The 23,703-nt window shown below is 42.0% G+C and overlaps 1 protein-coding gene across 1 annotated transcript in view; it reads right to left on the bottom strand.

The window, feature by feature from the left end:
* The window catches only part of GREB1 (growth regulating estrogen receptor binding 1), an 88,786-nt gene that overhangs the window by 47,343 nt on the left and 17,740 nt on the right, over positions 1-23,703 (bottom strand). Inside the window, exons 4-10 of the mRNA XM_032214176.1 lie at positions 15,608-15,790; positions 14,926-15,069; positions 9,836-9,949; positions 7,992-8,114; positions 5,564-5,704; positions 5,229-5,414; positions 1,295-1,645 (exon numbers count right to left, since the gene is read on the bottom strand). Of these exons, the coding sequence (XP_032070067.1) occupies positions 1,295-1,645; positions 5,229-5,414; positions 5,564-5,704; positions 7,992-8,114; positions 9,836-9,949; positions 14,926-15,069; positions 15,608-15,790 (1,242 nt within the window). The remainder of the gene's footprint in view (positions 1-1,294; positions 1,646-5,228; positions 5,415-5,563; positions 5,705-7,991; positions 8,115-9,835; positions 9,950-14,925; positions 15,070-15,607; positions 15,791-23,703) is intronic.

The raw sequence follows: 23,703 nt of genomic DNA, 5'->3' as shown, positions 1-23,703 counted from the left end.
TCTTGATGCAAGTATGTGAGAATACAAGCCCTGTCCATTTTCCCTGTATATTGTGACACTGCATATGCATCTAATGATAAGAGACCCACAATACTGCACAAAATCATTTGTGGAAAGTAGCAAGAGCCTGCAGATGCAACTAGATGAGAACGTAACTCTTTCGTTGTCCTCTTACAGGACAACTGTGAGAGATAAACAGGACGTTCTTGTAGGATTACATTTATCTAAAATAGAAAAAAAAAATGATATTGTGTGTAGATTGGCCTGTGTATCCATAACCAAGGTAATAGGGATGGTAATCCTTCCGCAGCTACTGTTCAAAGGTCATCCCTATTTTTATCTAGATAGAGGACAAACATTGGAATTCAAGGCCAAGAAGACAGAGTGCACTTGAAGCAAGATGCTTCGCATAGCTTGATGGAAATGTAGACGAACTTCTCAAATTGGAGAGGTCATACTGTATGCATGTAAAGTAAAAAAGAAAGAAAGAAGGGATGGTAGGAGAAATTTCTACACGTGTGCAGGGGTGGGCTGCTAGGGGTTCGCAGGGGTCCGGGAGAACCTCTAGTTAATAGCAATAGCAGTTAGACTTATATACCGCTTCATAGGGCTTTCAGCCCTCTCTAAGCGGTTTACAGAGTCAGCATATTGCCCCCACAGCCTGGGTCCTCATTTCACTCACCTCGGAAGGATGGAAGGCTGAGTCAACCTTGAGCCGGTGAGATTAGAACCGCTGAACTGCAGATAACAGTCAGCTGAAGTAGCCTGCAGTACTGCACCCTAACCACTGCACCACCTCGGCTCTTAAGATTCTGTGCAGTTCAGAGAACCCCCAGATTCCACTCCTGGGTGGACCTGTCCACCCCGCCCCTCCCAGGAGTCCCCACACAGCCTGTTTTGGATGCAGGTAAGTGCAGGGGTGTGGAGGCTCAGGGAGGGCAAAAAAACGGGCCTATCGAAAGTTCGGGAAGGCCAGAAACCGGCCTGTTTCCAGCCTCCGGAGGGTCTCTGGAGCCTGGAAAGGCCGTTTTTGCCCTCCTGGAGGCTCGAGGAAAGCCTCCAGAGCCAGGGGAGGGCAAAAATCTCCCCCCCTGCCCCCGGCCGTGGTGAAGGAGGCCAACTACGCCATGTCCACCATGGCCATGCCCACCCAGCAACCGGGCAGAGAGCCCCTTGCTAAAAGGCACATATGCCTTATTCATTGCCAAATAGGAAATAGGACAAGGTAAGAATTTCAGTGGTTTCAGAAGGGATAGAAAAAACAACAACGCCCACATGTTTCATACTTGCTCACCTGTCACCACAATGCAAGAGTCCATGGCTCTGTTTCTACAAGCACAGATGATCACCACATAGTTGGTCTTTGCCAGCTTTCCTTCAAGGAGCATCCTGAACATTTCCGAAAGCCCTTCGGCCAACGAATAGCTGCACTCAATGATGTGGACGCTGTCGTTGCATGAGCTGGCCGCCAGGCCTGCTAGCCAGGGGAGCTGAGCCGATGTGACGGGGGCAATGGGGCCAGGAATGTGAGGGAAAGCTTGGGGAATGGCCTGCTGATACTGACGGATTTCAGAGAGGTACATCTCCCGCCATGAACGCATGAAGATCTGTTCCAAATCCTCAATCAAAGGTACCTGGTCTGAAGCTAGGGGAAAATCAGAAAGGCAAAAAAAGATGATGAACAGGAGAGATTTTTCTGCTATCCAAGCTACGGTACTCACCTCTCCTCTCCGGTTACACTAAACCAGGGGTAGTCAACCTTTTTATACCTACCGCCCACTTTTGTATCTCTGTTAGTAGTAAAATTTTCTAACTGCCCAGCGGTTCCACAGTAAATGGTGATTTATAAAGTAGGGAAGTAACTTTACTTTATAAAATTTATAAAGCAGAGCTACAGCAAACCCCTACCGCCCACCGTTTATTTGTTTATTTATTTATTTGCAAAAATTTATAGGCCGCCCAATCCCGGAGGACTCCGGGCGGCTTACAAAGCAAAGAGAAAAAAAGAGATAATAAAAAATAAAGGAAAGACAAATTTAAAAACATCACTCATGCACTCGATCTGCTGGGGGCTGGACCTCAACAATGGAGTCAATAGCCCCAGGCCTGCCGGAATTGCCAGGTTTTAACAGCTTTTCTGAAGGCCATGAGAGTGGGTAAGATCCGGATCTCTGGGGGTAGCTCATTCCACAGGGTCGGAGCATCCACAGAGAAGGCCCTCCTCCAGGGAAAGGCCCTCCTCCTCCATAAAAGCTGTAACGCGCACTAGTGGGCGGTAGGGACCAGGTTGACTACCACTGCATTAAACTCATTCCGAACTTCAGATTGCTGTAGTTTTTATATATGGTCAAAATACTGACAGTCTTAAAATTGCATCCAACATAGATAAATTATTTAGACACAGAAATATTATGAAATAAAAAGAAGAAAATCCTCATGCAAAAGGCTAGTGTCATAAAAAATAAATGTATGTTCAATATAAATGCGTTACTGCATTTTTTTTATTTGAACATTTGCCATTGGAGAGAACACTTCTTCTTTATCTCCAGAAGTTATAGGAGCAGTTTTTTCAAGACTCACATTAGACACTATTATAATAAAAAGATTATTTTAGTCCAGTGACCTGCGGTGAGGTTTATGGCTGGTGAGGCAGTCCTCTACCCCGACATCCCACTATCTAAAGTGCTTTCTTTCTTTCACCCGCCTGAGCTCTGACATATGACATAAAAGGATTTTATTGGCTTTTAACCCTTGCTTAGCTCTGCTCGAGTGATCATAAAGTCAGACTAGATGAGGCACATGGTTCTCCCACCTCCTCCTGTAGAGGACACTTTTTTAGAGGCTTTTTTAAACAGTTAAGCACTAAGCAGAGTCATCCACTGTGACTGGCAGCAACTAGCTCAGCCTGATCTCAGTTCTTGCCTTTTTCCTTTTACATTTTTTTTTTTTCATGATGACAGTGGTGAGGCTCTGCCTCCCCTGCCTCCCCTGCCTGCACATCACTGTTTTAGTCTTATCATGAAATGATATTTATTATATCAGACGCAATAAATGAAGCACATTTATTTGTGTGCAAATTAGTTCTCTACTGAACTATGTAAACGGTCCTTCAAGCTGATTAAATAACTTTTCCCTAGAGTTCCCCAGATTGAAGAAGTTTATTGGAGGAGAAGTTAAATGTTTTCAAAGGAAAAAAATCAAGAAAGTCTAGTTGCTTTTTTGGGGGGGTGGGGGGAAGCATCTATGGGACAACCATGACCTGGATCAGGAGTCAGCAACCCGCAGCTCTGGAGCCGCATGTGACGCTTTCAATCCCTCTGCTGCGGCACCCTGTCACTCAAAATATGTGTCCCAACCGCCAGTGTGTGATACCTGCCAGCACATATTGAGATTTTTGACCCTCAATAGGCCAACCATGGATAGATCCAAGAAAGGAAAAGTTTCTGAAGAAAACATAACATTTAACTCAACTACATACGTTAGTTCCGTGGCTGCTCAGGAAATAGAGAGCCGAGGTGGCTCAGTGGTTAAATGCAGCACTGCAGGCTACTTCAGCTGACTGCAGTTCTGCAGTTCGGCTGTTCAAATCTCACCGGCTCAGGGTTGACTCAGCTTTCCATCCTTCCGAGGTGGGTGAAATGAGGACCCGGATTGTTGTTGGGGGCAATATGCTGACTCTGTAAACCGCTTAGAGAGGGCTGAAAGCCCTATGAAGCGGTATATAAGTCTAACTGCTATTGCTAATAGTCAGGTACGGGAAGGATTTTGTGGCTCCTAGTGTTTTCATTTCTGTGGGAAACAGGTGCAAATGGCTCTTTGGGTGTTTAAGGTTGCCGACACCTGACCTGGATGATTGAGAATCTCCATGGTTACATTTCCCCCAGAATTTTTTTTTCTTAAGTAAGGAAACCACACTAAATTTTTAAAATATGAGATTACAGTCCATAAATTGCACCTTTTCACAACACTTTAAAGCAAAATATTATGCATGCAGAAGACAGGAAATCAGAACTTTGGCTATAATATTGAATTAGACAAATGGGAAAAATTTTGGGGAATAAATTTAAAAATGACACTATCAGTTGCATACAAGGAAAACCAGTACAAAATTTTTTACAGATGGCACTTGGCACCAACAAGGTTAGCTAAAATCTTAACAAATACCTCCCCAAAATGTTGGAAATGCGAATCAATACATGGAACATATTACCATTTATGGTGGACCTGTGAGGAGGCTAATTTTTTTTTGAAAAGGATCAAAAATTGGCTGGAGGCAATAACAGGAGTTAAAATAGAAACCTGAAGCTTTTTTTATTAGGAATTATGTCTGCAAAATACAAAAAAGAAATCCAGTATTTAATACTACATATAATTACGGCGGCAAGGATTACCTTTGCCCAGAAATGGAAAAACAAATTAATCCCAAGCAAAGATGAAATAATAAGAAAGGTTATGGACTGTGCCGAAATGGGATAAACTAACTAAAGAAATCCAGGGAAAAGAAGAATCAGAATTCTACCAAATATGGGATAAATGGTATAGGTGGATGGAGGAAAGAAACAAGAATCAATGAAGGAATATAATAAAACTCGAAAAACAATAGTTATGAGTAAAATAAGAGGGTTAAGAATGGTGCATTCAGTCCATGTACATGCATAGGGAGGCTGTCACATTTACTGGAGCTATTCATTACATTTATTTATCTATCTATCTATCTATCTATCTATCTATCTATCTATCTATCTATCTATCTATCTATCTATCTATCATCTATCTATCTATCTATCTATCTATCTATCTATCTATCTATCTATCTATCTATCTATCTATTTATTTATTTATTAGACTTATATACCGCTTCATAGGGCTTTCAGCCCTCTCTAAGCGGTTTACAATTTTTTTTTTTTAGCAAATTGAGTCAGCATATCGCCCCCACAGTCCGGGTCCTCATTTCACCCACCTCGGAAGGATGGAAGGCTGAGACGACCTTTGAGCCGGTGAGATTTGAACTGCTGAAGTGCAGATCACAGTCAGCTGAAGTGGCCTGTAGTACTGCACCCTAACCACTGCACCACCTCGGCTCTGTGTATATGTGCACCCAACTCAAATATTTTTTTTTTAAAAAAAGGTTTCTATTCCAGTTTATGAAATCATCTTTTTTAAAAAAAACGATTTGAACTGACAATTCTAAGAACATCTGAAATAGGATGCTGATGGAATACACTCACCAAGTTGAACAAGGTAGTACACTGTGAGCAAGAGCTGCATTTCCTCTGAAATTGGCTGTACAGTGGAGGCTCCGTATTGTTCATAAGACCTAGACAGAGACTGTGCATTCTTATAACATGTATACAAAAGAGGGCTCACTATGACATCATTAAGGTTCCCACAAAGGTAAGGGAAGTTCCCATGCCCTGTTGAAGCAAAACACGACAAAGTGGATCCCAAGTGCACGATATAAAGAGGCATAAATGTGTTTACAAGGTTTTAAAAACAAACAAACAAACAAAACACCAGATATACTTGCATTAAAGACGTTGGTCTTTTCATATAATTGTATTACCTTTAAATATGACTGGCTTTGCTTTATATGTTTTAAGCAAGTTTTCAGGAACCGAAACTGACTCCCCAGAAGCCACTATTGGAGAAGATGCTGGTCCTAACAGAGTAGCATGAGGCAAACTGGAAACCCCTCCGCCGCCATCTGAAAATCAGTTTTAACTTTGATTTAAAAGAATAAGCAAGGGGGAAAAAAAACCAGCAAGGAGAGGAAAGAATAAAGTATTTTAACTTTTCCAGAATTCATGCACTAGAATAATTCGGGAAGATGCAGTTCCCACACATATTGAGGACACAGAATTAAGGCCCTTTGTCATTAGCTCTGATCCCTGTGATCTATTTTCTTCCTCCTTCCCTCCTGTCTCTACTACATTCCTCCTGTTCTTAAATCTCAGTCAACCAATTCCATATTGCTTCTATTGAGACGTGGTGGCATGGTGGTGATTTTGATTTTAGTGATTTTATTACATTTATATGCCGCCCTTTTCCCCAAGGGGACTCAGGGCAGCTCACAATTCAAATCAGGGGAGGGGGGTACAGACAAGAAATAAAAAGACAGAACATAACAAAACATAATTTAAAAAACACACAGCAGTCATACCATTCGAGGTGAGGGGCAACAGCTCTTTAGCCCCAGGCCTGTCGGAATAGCCAGGTTTTAAGGGCTTTGCGGAAGGCCTGGAGGGTGGTGAGGGTTCGAATCTCCACGGGGAGCTCGTTCCAGAGGGTCGGAGCAGCCACAGAGAAGGCTCTCCTCCGGGTAGTCGCCAGTCGGCATTGGCCGGCTGATGGAATTCGGAGGAGGCCTAATCTGTGGGATCTAATCGGTCTATTGGAGGTAATTGGCAAGAGTGCAGTACTGCATGCAACTTCTGGTGACTGCTGGCTGCCTGCAATTTGGCAGTACAAATCTCACCAGGCTCAAGGTTGACTCAGCCGTCCATCCTTCCGAGGTGGGTAAAATGAAGAGCCAGATTGTTGGGGGCAATAGGCCGACTCTGTAAGCCGCTTAGAGAGGGCTGTAAAGCTCTGTGAAGCGGTATATAAGTCTAAGTGGTATGGCTATTGCTACTCAGCTTCCAGTCCCAACTCTGATCTCCTAACATAGCATTCATTCATCTTCAGCTTCTATGGAATGATCTACCCCCAGAGATCCAGACCCTTACCACTCTCCCGGCCTTCCGAAAGGCTACCAAAACCTGGCTATTCCGGCAGGCCTGGGGATGTTGACCTCATGAATGAGGTCCAGCCCCACCTAGATTGAATGGATGAAGTGTTCTTTTAATCTGTTTTTTTTAATTCTCTCTATTTTAATTCTTTATTTTTGGAAATGTATTTCTGTAAGCCGCCCGGAATCCTTCGGGATTGGGCGGCCTATAAATTTATTAAATACTTAAAATACTTAAATACTATCCCAACAGAAGATGAGAAACAATCACAAGGACCAGGCAAAGTTGATGTATTTTAATTATGATTACATTATTTCACTAATTAATAAGAATTTCTTAATAACTTGTTTTTTAAAAAAATCACATATGATAATGCCTGGGACAGTCTCATAATTACCTGAGGTACCATTTACAGGGGCTCCTCGACTTACAACCACCGATGAGATAGGAAAACTCATTGTTAAGCGGTGTGGGTCATGTGACTGTGACTTGTGACCTTTTTCTGCTGGCTTCCTTATTGACACCGCATATTGGAAGCTGGCTAGAAAGGGTGGGGTTGATGATCATGTAAACCACTGGTTGTCTAGTACCCAGATCATGATCACGCGGCTATGTGGACACTGCAATGGTCAAAAGTCACTTTTTTAAAACGACTTTGGTTTACTTTGAATGGCCACTAAACGGATGATTGTAAGCAGAGTATTTCCTGTAATAAAGTCTGATATTTGCTCAGCTTAAGATAATATAATGCATTTTTTATGTTAAGGACTGACGAGTGAATTCAGTGAACTTCAACTCAACAGCACAGCAGGGGTGGGTTTCAACCGGTTCGCGGCGGTCCCTGCGAACCGGTTGGTCGGCGAACCTGGAAGTAAGTAACTTCCGGGAATGGCGAAGGGCCCACCCGCCCACCCGTGTTCCTTACCCAGTTTTGACGAGTTCTGCGCTTCCACACATGCGCAGGACGCATACAGCACCTGCGCGATCCTCCAGGAGCAGCTGGAGCATCGCACAGTCGCTAGTACGCATGCGTGCATTGCGCGCCTGCACGAGGACACCGCCCGCCCCGTTTCAACTCAACAGCACAGGCACACATCTCTTTATTCATTCACATTCAGAGACTGTAGTAGACACAGCCTACTATACAAGAATTAAGAATTTGTAAAAAAAAGTTATACAGAACAATTTGCTAACTTTCAAGCAGGCATCCAATAAGAATCTATGCAGTAGAATCTTAACCCTAAAATATATGTCTTTGATTACCATTTTTATTTCTAATTGGGATTTGTGAGTTGGACTGCATATTCCAGGCTTCGTTGGAGGAGGGAGACTCTGGTGACCATCCTTTGTGGCGTTTCTTTGGAGGTCCTGGGTTTGTTAAAGTCCCTAGAATAACAATAAGAATACCAAAACTACTTCTTTGTTTCCTTGGTGAAAGCACATACCTGAAAATTTGCATGTCAATTTTGCACAAATTTGCACAAGAGAGTGTATTTAAAAAAAAACACCAATGGTACATTAAAGACAAAAGCAATACCAATGCAACAGACTATTAAGCAATTTTATACGGTTTAAACACTAGAGAGAAAAAGACCATTTACAAACATAGATTAGATGTTAAAATTCTGTGCAGTGATTGTATCATATTATTTTCACAACTTTTCCTCATGAGGGCAGCATACACTATTTACCGGTAGATTGTAATTCATCTAATACTTTATTTGCCTTTCTCTAGCAAATTCACAGAGAAAAGTTCACATGATATTTTAGAAGCAACAAGTTTCCATAAAATCTTTTGCTCAAGAGAAATTGCTCTGAGAAGAGTTTTCAAGTAAACCAAAGTTTTGTTGGCATATACGACTAACCAGGCAAGGCAATGAAATAGAAGTTTCTGGTAAAAATGGCCCTGCGGTGTATTGTCCTAATTTGGCTAGAACTTTTATTTTTTTGTTGGATCTACTGGGTTTGGAAGACAGGAAATCCCAGGAGTGTAGGTTAGAATTAGAAGTGAATCGCCTTCCTTCCTACCACCTCCCAAAAGAAAAAGAAAAAATCAAAGGCAGTGAGAATTGTTTTAACAGTTGAGTAGCAAGTTTTTAGAAACTTCTGAGTTAGTTACATGATATTAACTCCTACTGCAAATCCCCCTACTGCCAACATGAATATCCGGTGAGCAGTTCTGATATTTGCGTTTAACATTTGAATAGACTTCCTTTGAACTGTGCTTGAAAACAGATGGCAGCAGTGGTGGGATTCAGCCAGTTCGCACCTATTCGGGAGAACCGGTTGTTAACTTTCCAAGCAGTTCGTAGAACCGGTTGTTGGAAGAAATCTCCTTTTGTTTTTTTTCCCCACTTTTCAGGGCTAATCCCGTAAGGAAGGCAGGAAGGAAACATTCTGGTATTGTTTCTAGCCTAATCTCAATTTCCCTGTTTACAGAAACTGCCTCTCTGGTTAACCCTAATTACATTGTAACAGCTAAGGCGAAGCCCCCATCAACCTGAGTGATGTTGAGTTGGCCACGCCCACCCAGTCACATCACCACCGAGCCCCACCTACCCAGCTGGTCATTAGGGTAGAGAACCGGTTGTTAAATTATTTGAATCCCACCACTGGCTAGCAGAATCATTTTTATATCCAGTAAGGTGAAGGTTCCCTTCATACATACAGTATGTGCTAGTCATTTCCGACTCTAGGGGGCGGTGCTCATCTCCATTTCAAAACCGAAGACGTTTCTGTGGTCATGTGGCCGGCATGACTAAATGCCAAAGGCTCAGAGAAAGCTGTTACCTTCCCACCAAAGGTGTTCCTGTTTTTCTATTTGCATTTTAGCATGCTTTCGAACTGCTGGGTTGGCAGAAGCTGGGACAAGTAATGGGAGCTCACTCTGTTATGTTATGGCGCTTGGGATTCAAACCGCCGACCTTTCTGATCAACAAGCTCAGCGTCTTAGCCACTGAGCCACATATATACAGTACTTATATACTAAGTCCACTGGTATTTGTCTCCTGGTGAAAAAAACCCTGGTGAAGAAATAGATTTTCCTCTTTCAACAGCAAGGCTAAATTCCATCATAAGCATGTTATTGCACAAACAAAATAAGATACCTAATGCGGGTGGTTTTGTCATAGAAGGTAAATTGCCTTTTAGCGAGTGTTGATAGGAAGAGTCTTTCCCAATGTAGGCTGGATGGCAAGCAGCTGATGGGAGGTGGTCAGGAGCTGTATCAATGTGAAGGAAAGAAAACAGTCAGCAGTGTGGTGCTTTTTCATACATCAGTCAGAAAGGGAGAACTCACCACAGCCATCTCACTGTGGCCAATTTGCTGTGGTCAACTCGCCAGAAGATTCACTTAGCTGTGGGACACGCAAGCCAGCTCTTCAGGGAAGGAATAGTTTATTTGCACAGGTTCATAGCAAAGAATAAATGGCCTGAACATTGAATGAAATTCAGGAACGTCCTTATATAGTTTATCACTTTCAGCTAAAGCCATCTCTTAGTTTTGGAAACACCCCTCAAGGTTTGCCCTTGAGTTACAGGAAGTTACAGGAAGTATACATGGGTCAGCTAACGGAGCAGCGTAGCTCGTATTTTGAGGAAAAGAAAGGGGGGAAAATGGGGACTGCCCAAGAAAATTGTGGCTAATATAATTGGAACTGGAACATTTTTTAAAAAAGGAAAAAACACAGAGAAAACAGAAAAAGCTTTACTGATTGGATTTGGAACTTTTGGCTCTTGAAAACTTCTACTATTTATTGATTTGACTGTCTGTGGCATTGTAAAAGTTATCTACTAGAAGAAAGAAGGTACTACGACATCTGGAAACAAAGTATAGCAGACAAACTCGAAGTGGAAGATTTTCTAAGGCGTGTACGGCCATTTCCTATTGTTTGACTTTATTTTGAGATGTATTAGTAGAAAATGAAATATGCTAATACTGCTTATGATATACAGTTAAAAAAAACAACATTGTTAATTGTGGATAACCAATTAAGTAAAATGCTTGTTATAGTAAAATTGAATGTGATAATATATGCTACCTATAGAAATTAGACTAACAAATGAAAAATGAAATAATAAACTTGGTATTTTTTTTCCTGAAAGGGTGAAAAATGATATTGCCTATGTGTTAAGAAAAATCTAAATTTAAGGTGGAAACCTGGGAAGAAAGTAATGGGCTGCAATTGGAATGGTAATGTAATGTAAAACAAATTATGTATAAGAGAGAATATAAAAAGGGGGGGGGGGAACCAGGCAACACTTTGTAAAAATTTGTAACAGAAAATAAAAAAAAAATATTGGGGGAAAAAAAGGAACCGATTCCTCATTGAATTGTCCTGTGGCGAGTTGAGTTGAGTTGAGTTGGCCATGGCAAGTTGGCTGCGGTGAACTGTCTGTGGTGAGTTGTCATACACCCCATCAAGTTATACAGCTGAATGGATGGAACATGTGTTTAACATACCTTTTAAAATATGCAATGGTGCATTTGTACTCAATTCACTAGAGTTGTATCTGTTAAATAGATATTCAGAATTCCAGATTATAAACTAGGGACATCTAAGAAATGTGAGCTGGCTGAGAAAGCCAGTATTATATATCCATATAGCTAATGAACTTGAGTACATAACTAAGCCTTCAACATAATGTATGGCACTTTCACCTTTACGTTTTAGAGCTTTTAGAAATGTTTATTGCTTCAGCCAACTCAGAAAAGTAGCAAAAGATAAGATCTTCCTTCTTGTTAGCAATAACAATCCGCTAGTTAATAATAATATTTTATTAAACCTTTATGCCAGATGACTCCCCACAACTCTGGGAGGCTCACAACAATCAAAGAAATTACAATAAAACTGAGAAAAAATTTTTAAAAATGGCCACAACCACAGATGGGGAATTATTTTATTTTGTAAGAGTAAGTGTTAGTTTGGTTAATTTTAGCCATCTTTAATATCTAACTTCAGGGTTTTTTTTCCATTATAATTACTTGCCATATTCCCTTTTAGGGAAAAAATATTATATAAATCACAGATGTGAGAAACAGTCAGCCACAGAATTAAAAATGTGAAATAAGAGAAAGGGAAGAAAAATGTAGCTAAATCTATACTGCACTATTCATCGTACCTGACTATATTTCTATATTTCTCTAGCTTCAAAAAGTATTCTAGTTTCCATCAGTTTGGTACATGGTTCAAATATTGTCTCTCGTTCTTTAATTTTCTCATATCTCTCTTTTATGAGGGACGATTCACTAATTTTTTCCCAGATTTTCCTTCTCAGCCCTTTCATCCTTCCTCCATATTTATTTTCTTTTTCCATCTTCATACATTCTATCACTTAATGTGTTTCTTCCAAGTTAATGATTCACTTTTGAATTCAATCCAAGCTTCACTCCTTATCCTTTGTTTTTGTTTTAAAACACATCTTAATAATCCATTCATGCTGCATTTAACTTATTTTTTTGTTTACTCAGATTCAGATTCATGCTCCTTCCAGCATTACACAATTTTATTTCACTGAAAACCATTAGGTTTCTCAGACAACGCATGCAGCATTTGCCTGCAAAGGTACATAAACATTCATTTACCCAGTCAATAAAATTTTTAACAACACCACTTTTTATTAGTAAATACATTAAACAACCAAGAGCACATCCTACGTTCATTGCTCATTCTCTGTCCAATGTTAATCATTCACTAAGCAACCAATTTATTCTCACAGATGTTTCCACTTCTGTTCTATGCTGTTTTTATTGCATTTAGTACTGAACATTAATTCCACAGTGAAGCAGATTATTTCGTATTTTAATATCATACGCTTTTTATAAATAAACAAGTGTTCCATGCACTTTCCCACATTTGTAAATTTCTCAAAAAGAAAAAACCCTACTAAACAGGAAAAGTGTTATTTTACTTAATCCACTCTCTAAACTTAACACAATCGGTATAATGAAGTCTAAATATCATATTTTGATATTTAGCACAATCAAAGTTTGGCTTGCACTTCTATCCAATACTTGGTGAGAGGGTCACACTGAATTTTATGAGGCTTACTTCTGAATGAACAAGGATTAATTTGGCTCCCTAAGAAAGCACCTTCTACTAGGGCAGGAGACTTTTCTGAAGACTGGATAAATACTTAAAATGTTATTTTTAAGAATAAGCTATCTAGAAAAGGCCCCATCAACCAGAATGAATGCAGCGGAAAGGCATGCAGTGTTTTCACCATAATTATTCCCATTGTTAGGCCAGTAACCAAGTGGCCTTTATCAACCACTGCCATGTAAATTTTATAACACCTTTTCTAACCTGGCAACCTGGGATTGTCATTTCCAGAATTCTTAGCTACCCTGTTTCCCTGAAAATAAGACCTCACGGGATAATAAGCCCAATCGGGCTTTTGAGCGCATGCGTTAAAATAAGCTCTCCCCGAAAATAAGCCCTCCCTGAAATTATTGCAACACAGAAGCAGCCATGAGGTGACCACGCTCACCGCCTCCTGCACCTCAAAAATAATAAGACCTCCCGAAAATAAGGCCAAGCTCTTATCTCAGGGATCAAAAGAAAATATGACGCTGTCTTATTTTCGGGAAAACACAGTAGCAGTCCTGCAATTGGCAATTCACGGTGCAGATACAGAGAGACTTAGCATTGGTGGAAGCTGTGGGACTTATTTTTAAATTGATTTATTATTTCTCTCCTTTATTATTTTTACAAATAACTCAAGGTGGCCAAAACACCCAAAATTCCTTCCCCCTCTTATTTCCCCCCCCCCACAACAACCACCTGTGAAATGGGTTGGGCTGAGAGAGAATGACTGGCCCCAAATCACCCAACCAGCTTTCCAGGATATGAAATTATAGAGCTGTTACTCAACCACCATTATCATTCTTCAAATCAAAGAATCCACTAGCCAAGATTTTTTTCCAGATTTTTAAAAAATGAACAAAATTCTTTTTTCATTTAGAATCCCCATCTCTCTAATATAAAGTCTTGGCGAAACTTGGCTTTTTCTTCCTGTCAGATAAAGCTATGAGGTGATTTAAAGACTAAGTCACAGCATTTCCTTACTTATACGCATGTTAAAAGCCCGGCTTTAAAGCAGTTTCAAATATAGCACACTTGACCTAGAACTAAGTTAACTCAACTCTCTAACTTTGTCCATATTGTAAGACCAAAGAGAGCAACGATTGCTTTCCAACTGTCAAAGAATTATTGAAAGTGGAACTATATTTCACATTTCAAAGAAACCACTGCATATCAGGCTATTCTTGGCAGTCAGTACTATCTGAAGCAGAAATCCGAATTATGCATCCGTGGTGCATCACAGGTGTTTGACCCCCTTAACCAGTGGTTCCCAAACTTGGCAACTTTAAGACTTGTGGACTTCAACTCCCAGAATTCTCCAGCCAGCTCTGCTCTTAACCTCTTGTAGTCTATGTTCAGATAACATGTTAAATTAGGTTAAGTTAAAGAACCACCAACTGCATATGCACAGTACACTAGCCTTGGTTAATCTTGATTAGATTTATTTATTCATTTCTGCCCTTGTTTAAACTGCAAACTGCAAATCTAGCCAGTTTGATTGTTTTACGATTTAATATGTTTTTGCAAAGCTGACAAAATGGATTAACTCAGGGTCAGATTTATTCAATCAGCAATGTATTGCCCCAAGCGATTTATTGTATTTATATTTGTATTTATTGGTCTTGTATGCCGCCCACTCCCAAAGGACTCCGGGCGGCTTACAATAAACTAAGGAAGGGGATAAATAGACAAATAGACAAACAACAATTTAAAATACACAACATTCATAGTTACAGTGGGGCTAGCTATTTCAACAGCCCCCCCAGCCTGCCGGAGCAGCCAGATCTTAGTGGCTTTGCGGAAGGCCGGGAGAGTGGTAAGGGTCCGGATCTCCACGGAGAGCTCGTTCCAGAGGGCTGGAGCTGCAACAGAGAAGGCTCTCCCCCGGGGAGTCGCCAGCCGACATTGGCTGGCAGATGGGATTCGGAGAAGGCCTAGTCTGTGCGATCTGATGGGTCTATGGGAGGTAATTGGCAGGAGGTGGTCTCTCTTTAGTTTCATACCAAATGCTAAACCCATGCTATTGTTTCAATCCACCCAAGTTGATTTGACATATCTAGCAAAGGGAGAATCCAGATTGGGACATCTGAGGGAAAAAAAACCTGAATACTTACTTGTTTGATGAATTCCAGCTTGACCGACTGGATGCGCTGCTAGAAATGGTTCGTTCGTGACAGTTGCTGAAGAGCCTGTATTCTCTGCAGGCTGAAGCAACGTATGGGAAGAAGTGTTTGAGGAGGAGTGTCGGTTTCGGAATTCTAAAAAAAAAACAAAACAAGATGCCCGTTATCCAATGAGAACTGCTCGTTTTGTTTTTGCAAAGCTTTTCCACGGAAAATTAATTTTACATGTCAACGCAAGCAGACACGCCTACATTTATTGCTTCAAAGGAGGAACTCATGAATTATTTATTCATTCCCGAGAAATGTCATTCAAACCATTCATTTCATATAATTCGTCTTCGTATCAATAAAAGATTTTGCCCAATCTTGTCTCCTCTGGGAAGACTGAATGGGAGAAGTATATCGGCTCATACATTGTGGCTTAGCCTTATAATTGAAGGTATACAGGGAGTTTATAGGTGTTTATGCTTTCCCAGCTATCTATTAAGGCCCTTTTAAAAAGGAAACTTTCTACTAGATACTTACACTTTTTAGAAGTGTTTTATTGGGCTTTTAACAAAATGTCAATGGTCTTTGGCATCTTAGATTTATTTCTAAGGAGTTCTGTGTCATTAACTTCTAAACTTTCCAGAGATATTCCAGAACTTTTAAAAGGACAGCTACATCATCTCACCTGCCCCCTTCCAGCAGATTGCAGAGCCTTTGGTAAGCGTGCCCTGTGCATTCCTGACCAGATAGTACTTTAAGTGTTTCTGTTTCTTGGGCTGAGATGTCAGCTTTAGATTGATATGATTAGAGAACTCAGTAAAGTAGCAGAATCCTTTCTTGCCACAGCCAACGCAGTTTCCAGAGAAACCTGCCGAAATAAACAGTAACAAAGATGAGGTAAGATAAATCAAATGGTCCATACAATGTGCTTCAGTCTGCGTGGAATGGCCTTAACAAAAGGAACATTAGCTCTGAGCAGAAGAGGAGACATACACAGACACCAGATTTTTCAAAATTTAAAAAAAAACATGTCTTTAATACCTATTTTATTTCTTTCATTTAGATTTTAATGAAAACTTAGGTGGAAACACCATATCTCTCAGATGGCTAGCTGGCAGCAATCGATAATGGGAATAAGGGGGACAAAAGAAAGAAATTAGTATCAAAGAACAGCTACAAGTTTGATTACACTTTTTAGATGTTTATGACCTAGATAATTTGAGAATTATCCCTTATTAGACTTTGGCACACAGCCAAATTACAGCTGCTCCAGAAAAATAGCAATGTATTTTCTTCCATACTAAGAACAGGCTCTAATGCCACCAGTTTACAAAAATAAAAATAAAAAATAATCTTGTGGGTTGAGCATTAGACCTGCTATAAGAGAAACTATTAAATAAAACAACTGAAAGAGTTTTTTTTAAATACTTGGATTTGAAATTAACTTATTTGAATTTTTTTACATTCTAAGACATCCAATTGCAGCCAAAAACTAAATATAAATTTCTTGCCAGCTGTACTCTATATGCATCTACTAAACAGAGTTCAGGAGCAATTTAAAATAATTTCCATGATAAATAGATTCTATGTTCAACTACAGGTGTTTACCGCCTATAATACAAGCTCAGAGATTTTGAAAGCAAGTTTGTACAAGGGGACAGGCTATGAATCAAGCTAAAACTGGCTGGCAGTCAGGTAATGTCACAAAGAACCTAGTTTGTTTGTTTATTAATTAATGAGAACAAATGCAAAAGCCTATAAAATTTCACCTAAAGCAGTGGTTCTCAACCTTCCCAGTGCCGTGACCCTTTAATACAGTTCCTCATGTTGTGGTGACCCCCAACCATAAAATTATTCTCATTCCTATGTAACTGTAATTTTGCTACTATTATGAATCATAATGTAAATCTCTGATAAGCAGGAATGTATTTTTATTGTTATAAGTTGAACATAATTAAACCATAGTGATGAATCACAAAAGCAACCTTAATTATATATTGTGAAATATTTATTTCTAATTGCAAATAAATGCATTTTTGTCTTGAAGCGTGGGGTAGCACAGTGGTCGGCAAACTTAAACACTCAAAGAGCAATTTGGATCCGTTTCCCACAGAAAACAAAACACCAGGAGCCACAAAACCTGGGCGGGTGTGGCCAACTCAACATCACTCCCACCCAGTCACATGACATCCACCCCCCACCAAGATATGCCTACCCAGGTTTCATGGCTCGGTGTTTTTTGTAGGAATAGGGCAGTGGTGGGATTCAAATAATTTAACAACCGGTTCGCTGCCCTAATGACCATCCAGGTAGGTGGGGCTTGGTGGTCAGGTGATCATGTGGGCGTGGTCAAGTCAATGTCACTCAGGTCGATGGGCGCTTCACCTTAGCTGTTACAATGTAATAAGGGTTAACCGGAGAGGCAGTTTCTGTAAGCAGGGCAATAAAGATTAGGCTAGAAACAACACCAGAATGTTTCCTTCCTGCCTTCCTTACAGGATTAGCCCTGTAAAGTGGAAAAAACCAAAAGGAGATTTCTTCCAACAACTGGTTCTCTGAACTATAGCAATAGCAATAGCAGTTAGACTTATATACCGCTTCATAGGGCTTTCAGCCCTCTCTAAGCGGTTTACAGAGTCAGCATATTGCCCCCACAGTCTGGGTCCTCATTTCACCCACCTCGGAAGGATGGAAGGCTGAGTCAACCTTGAGCCGATGAGATTAGAACTGCTGAATTGCAGATCACAGTCAGCTGAAGTGGCCTGCAGTACTGTACCTCTAACCACTGTGCCACCTCGACTACTTAGAAAGTTACCAACCGGTTCTCCCGAATAGGTACGAACTGGCTGAATCCCACCACTGGAATAGGGTCTCTCTCTCTTCTCTCCCCCTCCCTCTCATTTCTGATTTTCTCTATTTTTCCTCTCCTTTTCTCTTCTTCCTTCCTTTCTTTCTTTCCTTCCCTTTCCCTCTTTCTTTTTCTTTCTTTCTCATTGAATACCATAGCAAATCCAAAATAAAGTTATTAATTGTAGGAAATTGCTTCTCTGTAATCTTTTCATAGTGAACTCTAAGTTGATAGAAGCTGGCAAGATTGTACTAACAGCAATAGGATATATATTTTGATTTCTTTTGAGTTTGACAATATAATATGTTATCTAAAATTATAGATAATCTTATTTTCAGATGCATTTTTTTTTTTGCCATCTCTGTTATTTTCTTTTTAAAAAATCAGACTTACTTCCAATTTGTGCCTTCTGGCAAACTGCAGTTTTCTTGGCAAGAGATCTAGCTTGCCATTGCTTTCGTCATAAGTCTGAGAAAGTTAGTTTCTTTCTTCCTTCCTTTCTTTTCTCTTCCTTTCTTTCCCCCTGATTTGAGAGAGCCGAGGTGGTGCAGTGGTTAGGGTGCAGTACTGCAGGCCACTTCAGCTGACTGTTATCTGCAGTTCAGCGGTTCTAATCTCACCGGCTCAAGGTTGACTCAGCCTTCCATCCTTCCGAGGTGGGTAAAATGAGGACTCAGACTGTGGGGGCGATATGCTGACTCTGTAAACTGCTTAGAGAGGGCTGAAAGCCCTATGAAGCGGTATATACGTCTAACTGCTATTGCTATTGCTATTGTTCTCTCTTTTCCCTCTCTCTCATTCTCTCCCTTCAGCTCTCTTTCATTTCTTTCTCCCTCTCCCCCTTCTCCCTCTAATTTGTTTCCCTCTATTTTCCCTCTTCCCCATTCTCTCCTTCCAGCTCTCTCATTTCACTCTCTCTCTCTCCCTCCCTCCCCTTTTCTCTTTCATCTCTTTCTTGCGCATGCCAGCAAAATGCCCTCCTGGGCCGGGATCACGGTGGCGGGGACAGCAACTCCTTCCGCTGCTGCCACTGAGAAGTGAGTAGCTGGCTGCGCTGCACAGGAGAGCCACGCTGTGCAGGAGACTCCTCAGCACCAGACTCAGGTCAGCACCAGCCGTGGTCCCCTTAGTGTTGACTCAGGAAAGAGGTGGAGCAACTGTCTCTGGATGCAGAGAGGAAAGTGTTCCAGAGCCCTGCGCAAGGAGAGTCCTGTGTAGCGCAGGAGAACTGGAGCTCTTCCCTCCCTGCACCCAACCAGCTGCTGCTCCCCATTCCCCTCCTTCCTAAGCCAACACGAAGGGGACCACGGCTCGCGCTGACCTGAGTCTGGTGATGAGGAGTCTACCGCGCAACGTGGCTCCCCTGCGCTGTGTACCCAGTTACTCACCTCATTGCTCAGTGGCGACAGCGGGAAGAGAGTTGTTGTCCCCTCTGCCTTGATCCTGGTCCTATTTTGCTTGCGCGCACACGCGCAAGAGATCAGCACAAGAAAAGGGCTGGAGCTCTTCCCGACACTAAGTTGCCTGCAAAGGATGCGGAATCGCAAAAGCAGGCAAGAGGCTTGTGCCTTCTCAGGGCGGAGATTGGGTCAGCAGGGAGCCACAGGAGAGGGGCCAAAGAGCCGCATGTCTACACTGTAGCATGGGTAACAGTCTTAATAGGGAATCTCAACGTACGCGCATCCCACGTTCCTTTATTTTATTTTCCCCGCCTTGTTTTACGCCCCAGAAATGGTACTTCTTGGCTTCCAAAGCTCTGCCCATCAACCTCCATCACTTGGAGTGAGCTGCTTTCCCAGCGTCCTCTGCGCTGCGCGCGTCTCTCATTACCCCCTCCTCGCCTCCATTCCAGCTCCTACTTTCCCCCAACACACATACACACACAAACTTTGATCTTGGGTGCTCAGCCACCTTCGGCGAGAGGAGCAGCAGAAGCCCCTCCCCTACCGGTGCAAGATTTTGTTCTTTCCTCCTCCGGCCACGTGCGTGGTGATCCCACCTCGCAGACTTCTAACCAGTAACCCCCTCCTCCCCCTCCCATGTCCCCAGTCCAGTCCATTCTCCCTTCCCTTCTTCTCTGTTTGGTTTCCAGGTAATGGTCTCCCCCTTGGATCCTGGCGGAACCAAGCAGAGCCAGCTCAGCGGAGGGGCCGGGGGGGAGGGGGGGAAGCGATGTCAGGTGGAGACTCAGCTTCTCCTTAGCCATTGCCCTTCTCGTTGCCCAAGCCTCCGTCTTTGATGCAGCTCAACCCCGGTGAAGGCATGCACCCTGTAGGAGCTCCTGGGCAAGAACAGTCACTGAAAAACACCCACATGGGAGGCCGGCTGGACTGGCCTGCTGGGTAGCCCGTCAGTCTTCTGGCTCCTCCCCTTCTGCCACATGGGAACCCGAGCCACTTCTTCCCTTCGGGCCGGCCTCTCGCCAGCCTCTCCGCGGGAGGTTCCTCAGCGACCCCTGGGAAAAGGTCATTTGACCCCCAAAGGGGTCGCGACCCATAGGTTGAAAACTGCTGACCTAAAAGAATCCTTGAAAAGCAGAACTAAGTGGAATTATGCTGCTACATTTCCAAAATTCCTATAAGGGCACAAAGTTTTTTATCCCTCTCAGTTGAATTTTTATTTTGCAAACTGGCATGTGGAATAAAAATGCTTCCAAATAATAGCGCCCCCCATTTCCCATATTTAGGAGAGGCTTTCTAAAGTTATCATACAGTCAAATTGTACTGGCATGACATTTTCAAGCAATTCAGTAAATGTGAATTGTACGTCACGCGCAGTTATACACAAGCATCTGGACCTAGCTTCATCTTGTAAACAAATTGAATAACAAGATTTTCCATGTGCATTGTAGTTAAACCAGAGGTCACCGAAGCCAAACCAACCAGAAGGTGCTTCAATTTATCTCTGTCATATGGCTGAGACCTCGAGATGGCTAGAAATCAATATTTGTAGTCCGAATTGATAAAGGCCTTTCACCTCGAGGTCATCAGTTCAAAACCAGCCCACGTGAACCCTGACCAAAGATTGAGTAGTCTGTTAATTTTATTTAGCCAATTCTGGCAGACCACATCTGAGGTGCTATGATTCCTCTTAGTGCTGTGACTTTTCAAGGCAGGGCCAAAGATCCAAATAAGGCTTTTAGTTTTAGATGTACTCCACCTGTGCCCAGGCTCTTTTATTATTTCACTGCCCTGCTGAGTTTTGTGGAAAATATTGGGTTCCTATGATACTGCCAGGCACTACAAGAGAGTCTTCCTTTTGGGACTTATGCTCTTCTGAAGTGAACAGGAAAACAATTTGGTTCAGGTTTAGGTTTAGGTTTATTCGATTTATATGCCGCCCTTCTCCCTAGGACTCAGGGCGGTGTACAACATTAAAAGAAACATATAATACAAAAGTTAAGAAAAAATTAAACAGGATATCCCAAACCCAATTAAAATTGACACATTTTTTTTAAAGAATTAAAATTAACAGTAATCAATAATTTGATTTGTTTTGTTCAGGCCAGGCTGGCTTGCTGGAAAAGCCAGCTTTTTAGGGCGCATTGGAAGGACTGGAGGTCGGGGACTATACGAAGCTCCGGGGGCAGCTCATTCCAGAGGGAAGGTGCTCCCACAGAGAAGGCTCTCCCCCTGGGGGTGGCTAGCCGACACTGTCTGGCTGACGGCACCCTGAGGAGGCCAACTCTGTGGGATCGCACTGGACGCTGGGAGGCTACCGGTGGCAGTAGGTGGTCTCGCAGGTACCCTGGGCCTAAGCCATGGAGCGCTTTAAAGGTCATAATTAGTACCTTGAATTGCACCCAGAAGACAACCAGCAACCAGTGCAGGTTGCCTAAAAGGGTGTAACATGGGAGTACCTGGGTGTCCCCATGACAACCCGCGCAGCCGCATTCTGGACCAATTTGCATCAACATCAAGCCAACTGCCATGGAAATGGGAAGTAAGGAAGCAATGGACATTTGTGAGGGGAAACATGCAGGTGGAATGAGAGTGGAATTGCTGGGAACCAATGGGGAGGCTTGGACTCAGAGAGGTTTAACATCTTCAAGGCCAACTGTCCTGGGAACAGCATGCAGGAGGACAGTGCGGAGCACCTGGCTGATGATTGGACTCTATCTGCCTGGCTACTGGGGAGTGCTGGCTCTGGGGTAATTTTCAATTTGTCTTTTCCATGCACATTTCCTTCAGACTTTGCTTGACTTTTGCTGCCTTCAGTTCATTCTTAGTAAAAGTACCTTTTCTCTGAACCTATGGAGTCAAGAGTTTTCTTTCCTAGGAATTGAACAGAGGCCGCCCTGGCAACAATAGAAGACATTACAACTATGATCTTATGATCTAAAAACCAGATAGTTCAACACTGGGGAAGTAATTACACAATAACGCGAAGGGTTCACTTCTCCGCATATGTAAACAAACTTAAGTATCGTTTGGAGAACTATTTCAAAATTTGGACTGTATTTATTGGGTTTCTTTTAATAACCATGCAATCCAGTGGTGTGTTCCGGATCCCGTTGCAATTCCACCACGTGAACGTGCGCACACATGCACAGCGTGCACATGCACCCTTACCTCTTGCAACGCCTCTGTGATGCTCCAGCTGCTCGGCGGAGCATCACGCAGGCGTTGTGCGCTCCGTGTGCGTAAGCGCCAAAGAACTCAAATACAGGTAAGTAGCTCGGATGGGCGGGCAGGCCCTCCGGAACACCGTACCGGAATGGTACCCGGTACTCCGGGCAGGCACCGGTACGCCTGTACCGGGGCGTACCGTCTGTAACCCACCACTGCTGCAATCCCTTGCTTCGGGGTAAAGTCAAGGTGACTGACTGGGACTGAGTTTACTGGAAGGATGCCCTTCCTGATGCCTATGTGGAGTTTGCAGCAGACAACTACTCACTGAGCCCAGAAGGAGAGAAATGTCTGCTGCTACCTAGGATTGAACTCATAGCCTCCAGATCGTGAGACGAGAGCTCCACCTCTAGGCCACCATGCCACTCAGACTGCATTTATCAGTTGATATGTTTAATTTCCCATTTTCTCCCCCTCTTAAGTAAAGTGACAAGCATTACCAATTCAACCGTGCAACATGATATGAGTATGTATGTAAGACCAGTATCTAAGAGAAATATGCTTATATAAAACAGATGAAATGATTGGGCTAGATTATGTCAGTAAATAGCAATCTTAAAAGGTCTATTCTGTGAACACATTGTGAAATTAGTAAAGTAACTAATGGAAGGAGGCAGTACACCTGTGAATAATAGTTGCTTTAAGCAAAGAAAATATAAGAAACATCTAGAAAACATAGGAAGGCTGGAATTTCCCCTTGCACAAATATGACTCTACTCAAACAAACCTGTACACAACTTAATAGGGCCCCAGAAATTGGTAGAAGGTAAGAAATGATTACTTTATACTATACCATAAACTTATCGTTTCCCACCTTCTGCTTGTATGTTTTAATGCTTGTTTAGACTTGTGAAAAAGGACTTATGAACAGCCTCCCATTCCTAAGTAGAAACTATCCTGCTTTGTGACTCTTCTTAAAATGGCCACTGAGGAAAAAGAGATTCTGGGCTAGAGAGAATCCTTTTTATTTTTAATTATTGTATTCCAAGAATGAATGAATTCTATTTCATACATGCAGTAATATTTTTGGATGTGCAACTTTGATTTTTAGATATATAACATACCATGAGGAATCATATTAGTAAGATTGTTCACTTCTGTACATCTATTAGTGATTTGTCTATAGCCTGTGTATCGAGTTGTCCAATAGATTTTATATATCTATATCTATATCTATATCTATATCTATATCTATATCTATAGCTATATCTACCTCTACCTCTACCTCTACCTCTACCTCTACCTCTACCTCTACCTACCTACCTACCTACCTACCTACCTACCTACCTACCTACCTACCTACCT

This window comes from Thamnophis elegans, chromosome 3 (assembly GCF_009769535.1).
Source record: "Thamnophis elegans isolate rThaEle1 chromosome 3, rThaEle1.pri, whole genome shotgun sequence".
Taxonomy (NCBI): Eukaryota; Metazoa; Chordata; class Lepidosauria; order Squamata; family Colubridae; genus Thamnophis; species Thamnophis elegans.
This window is presented reverse-complemented; position numbering and strand designations above follow the sequence as displayed.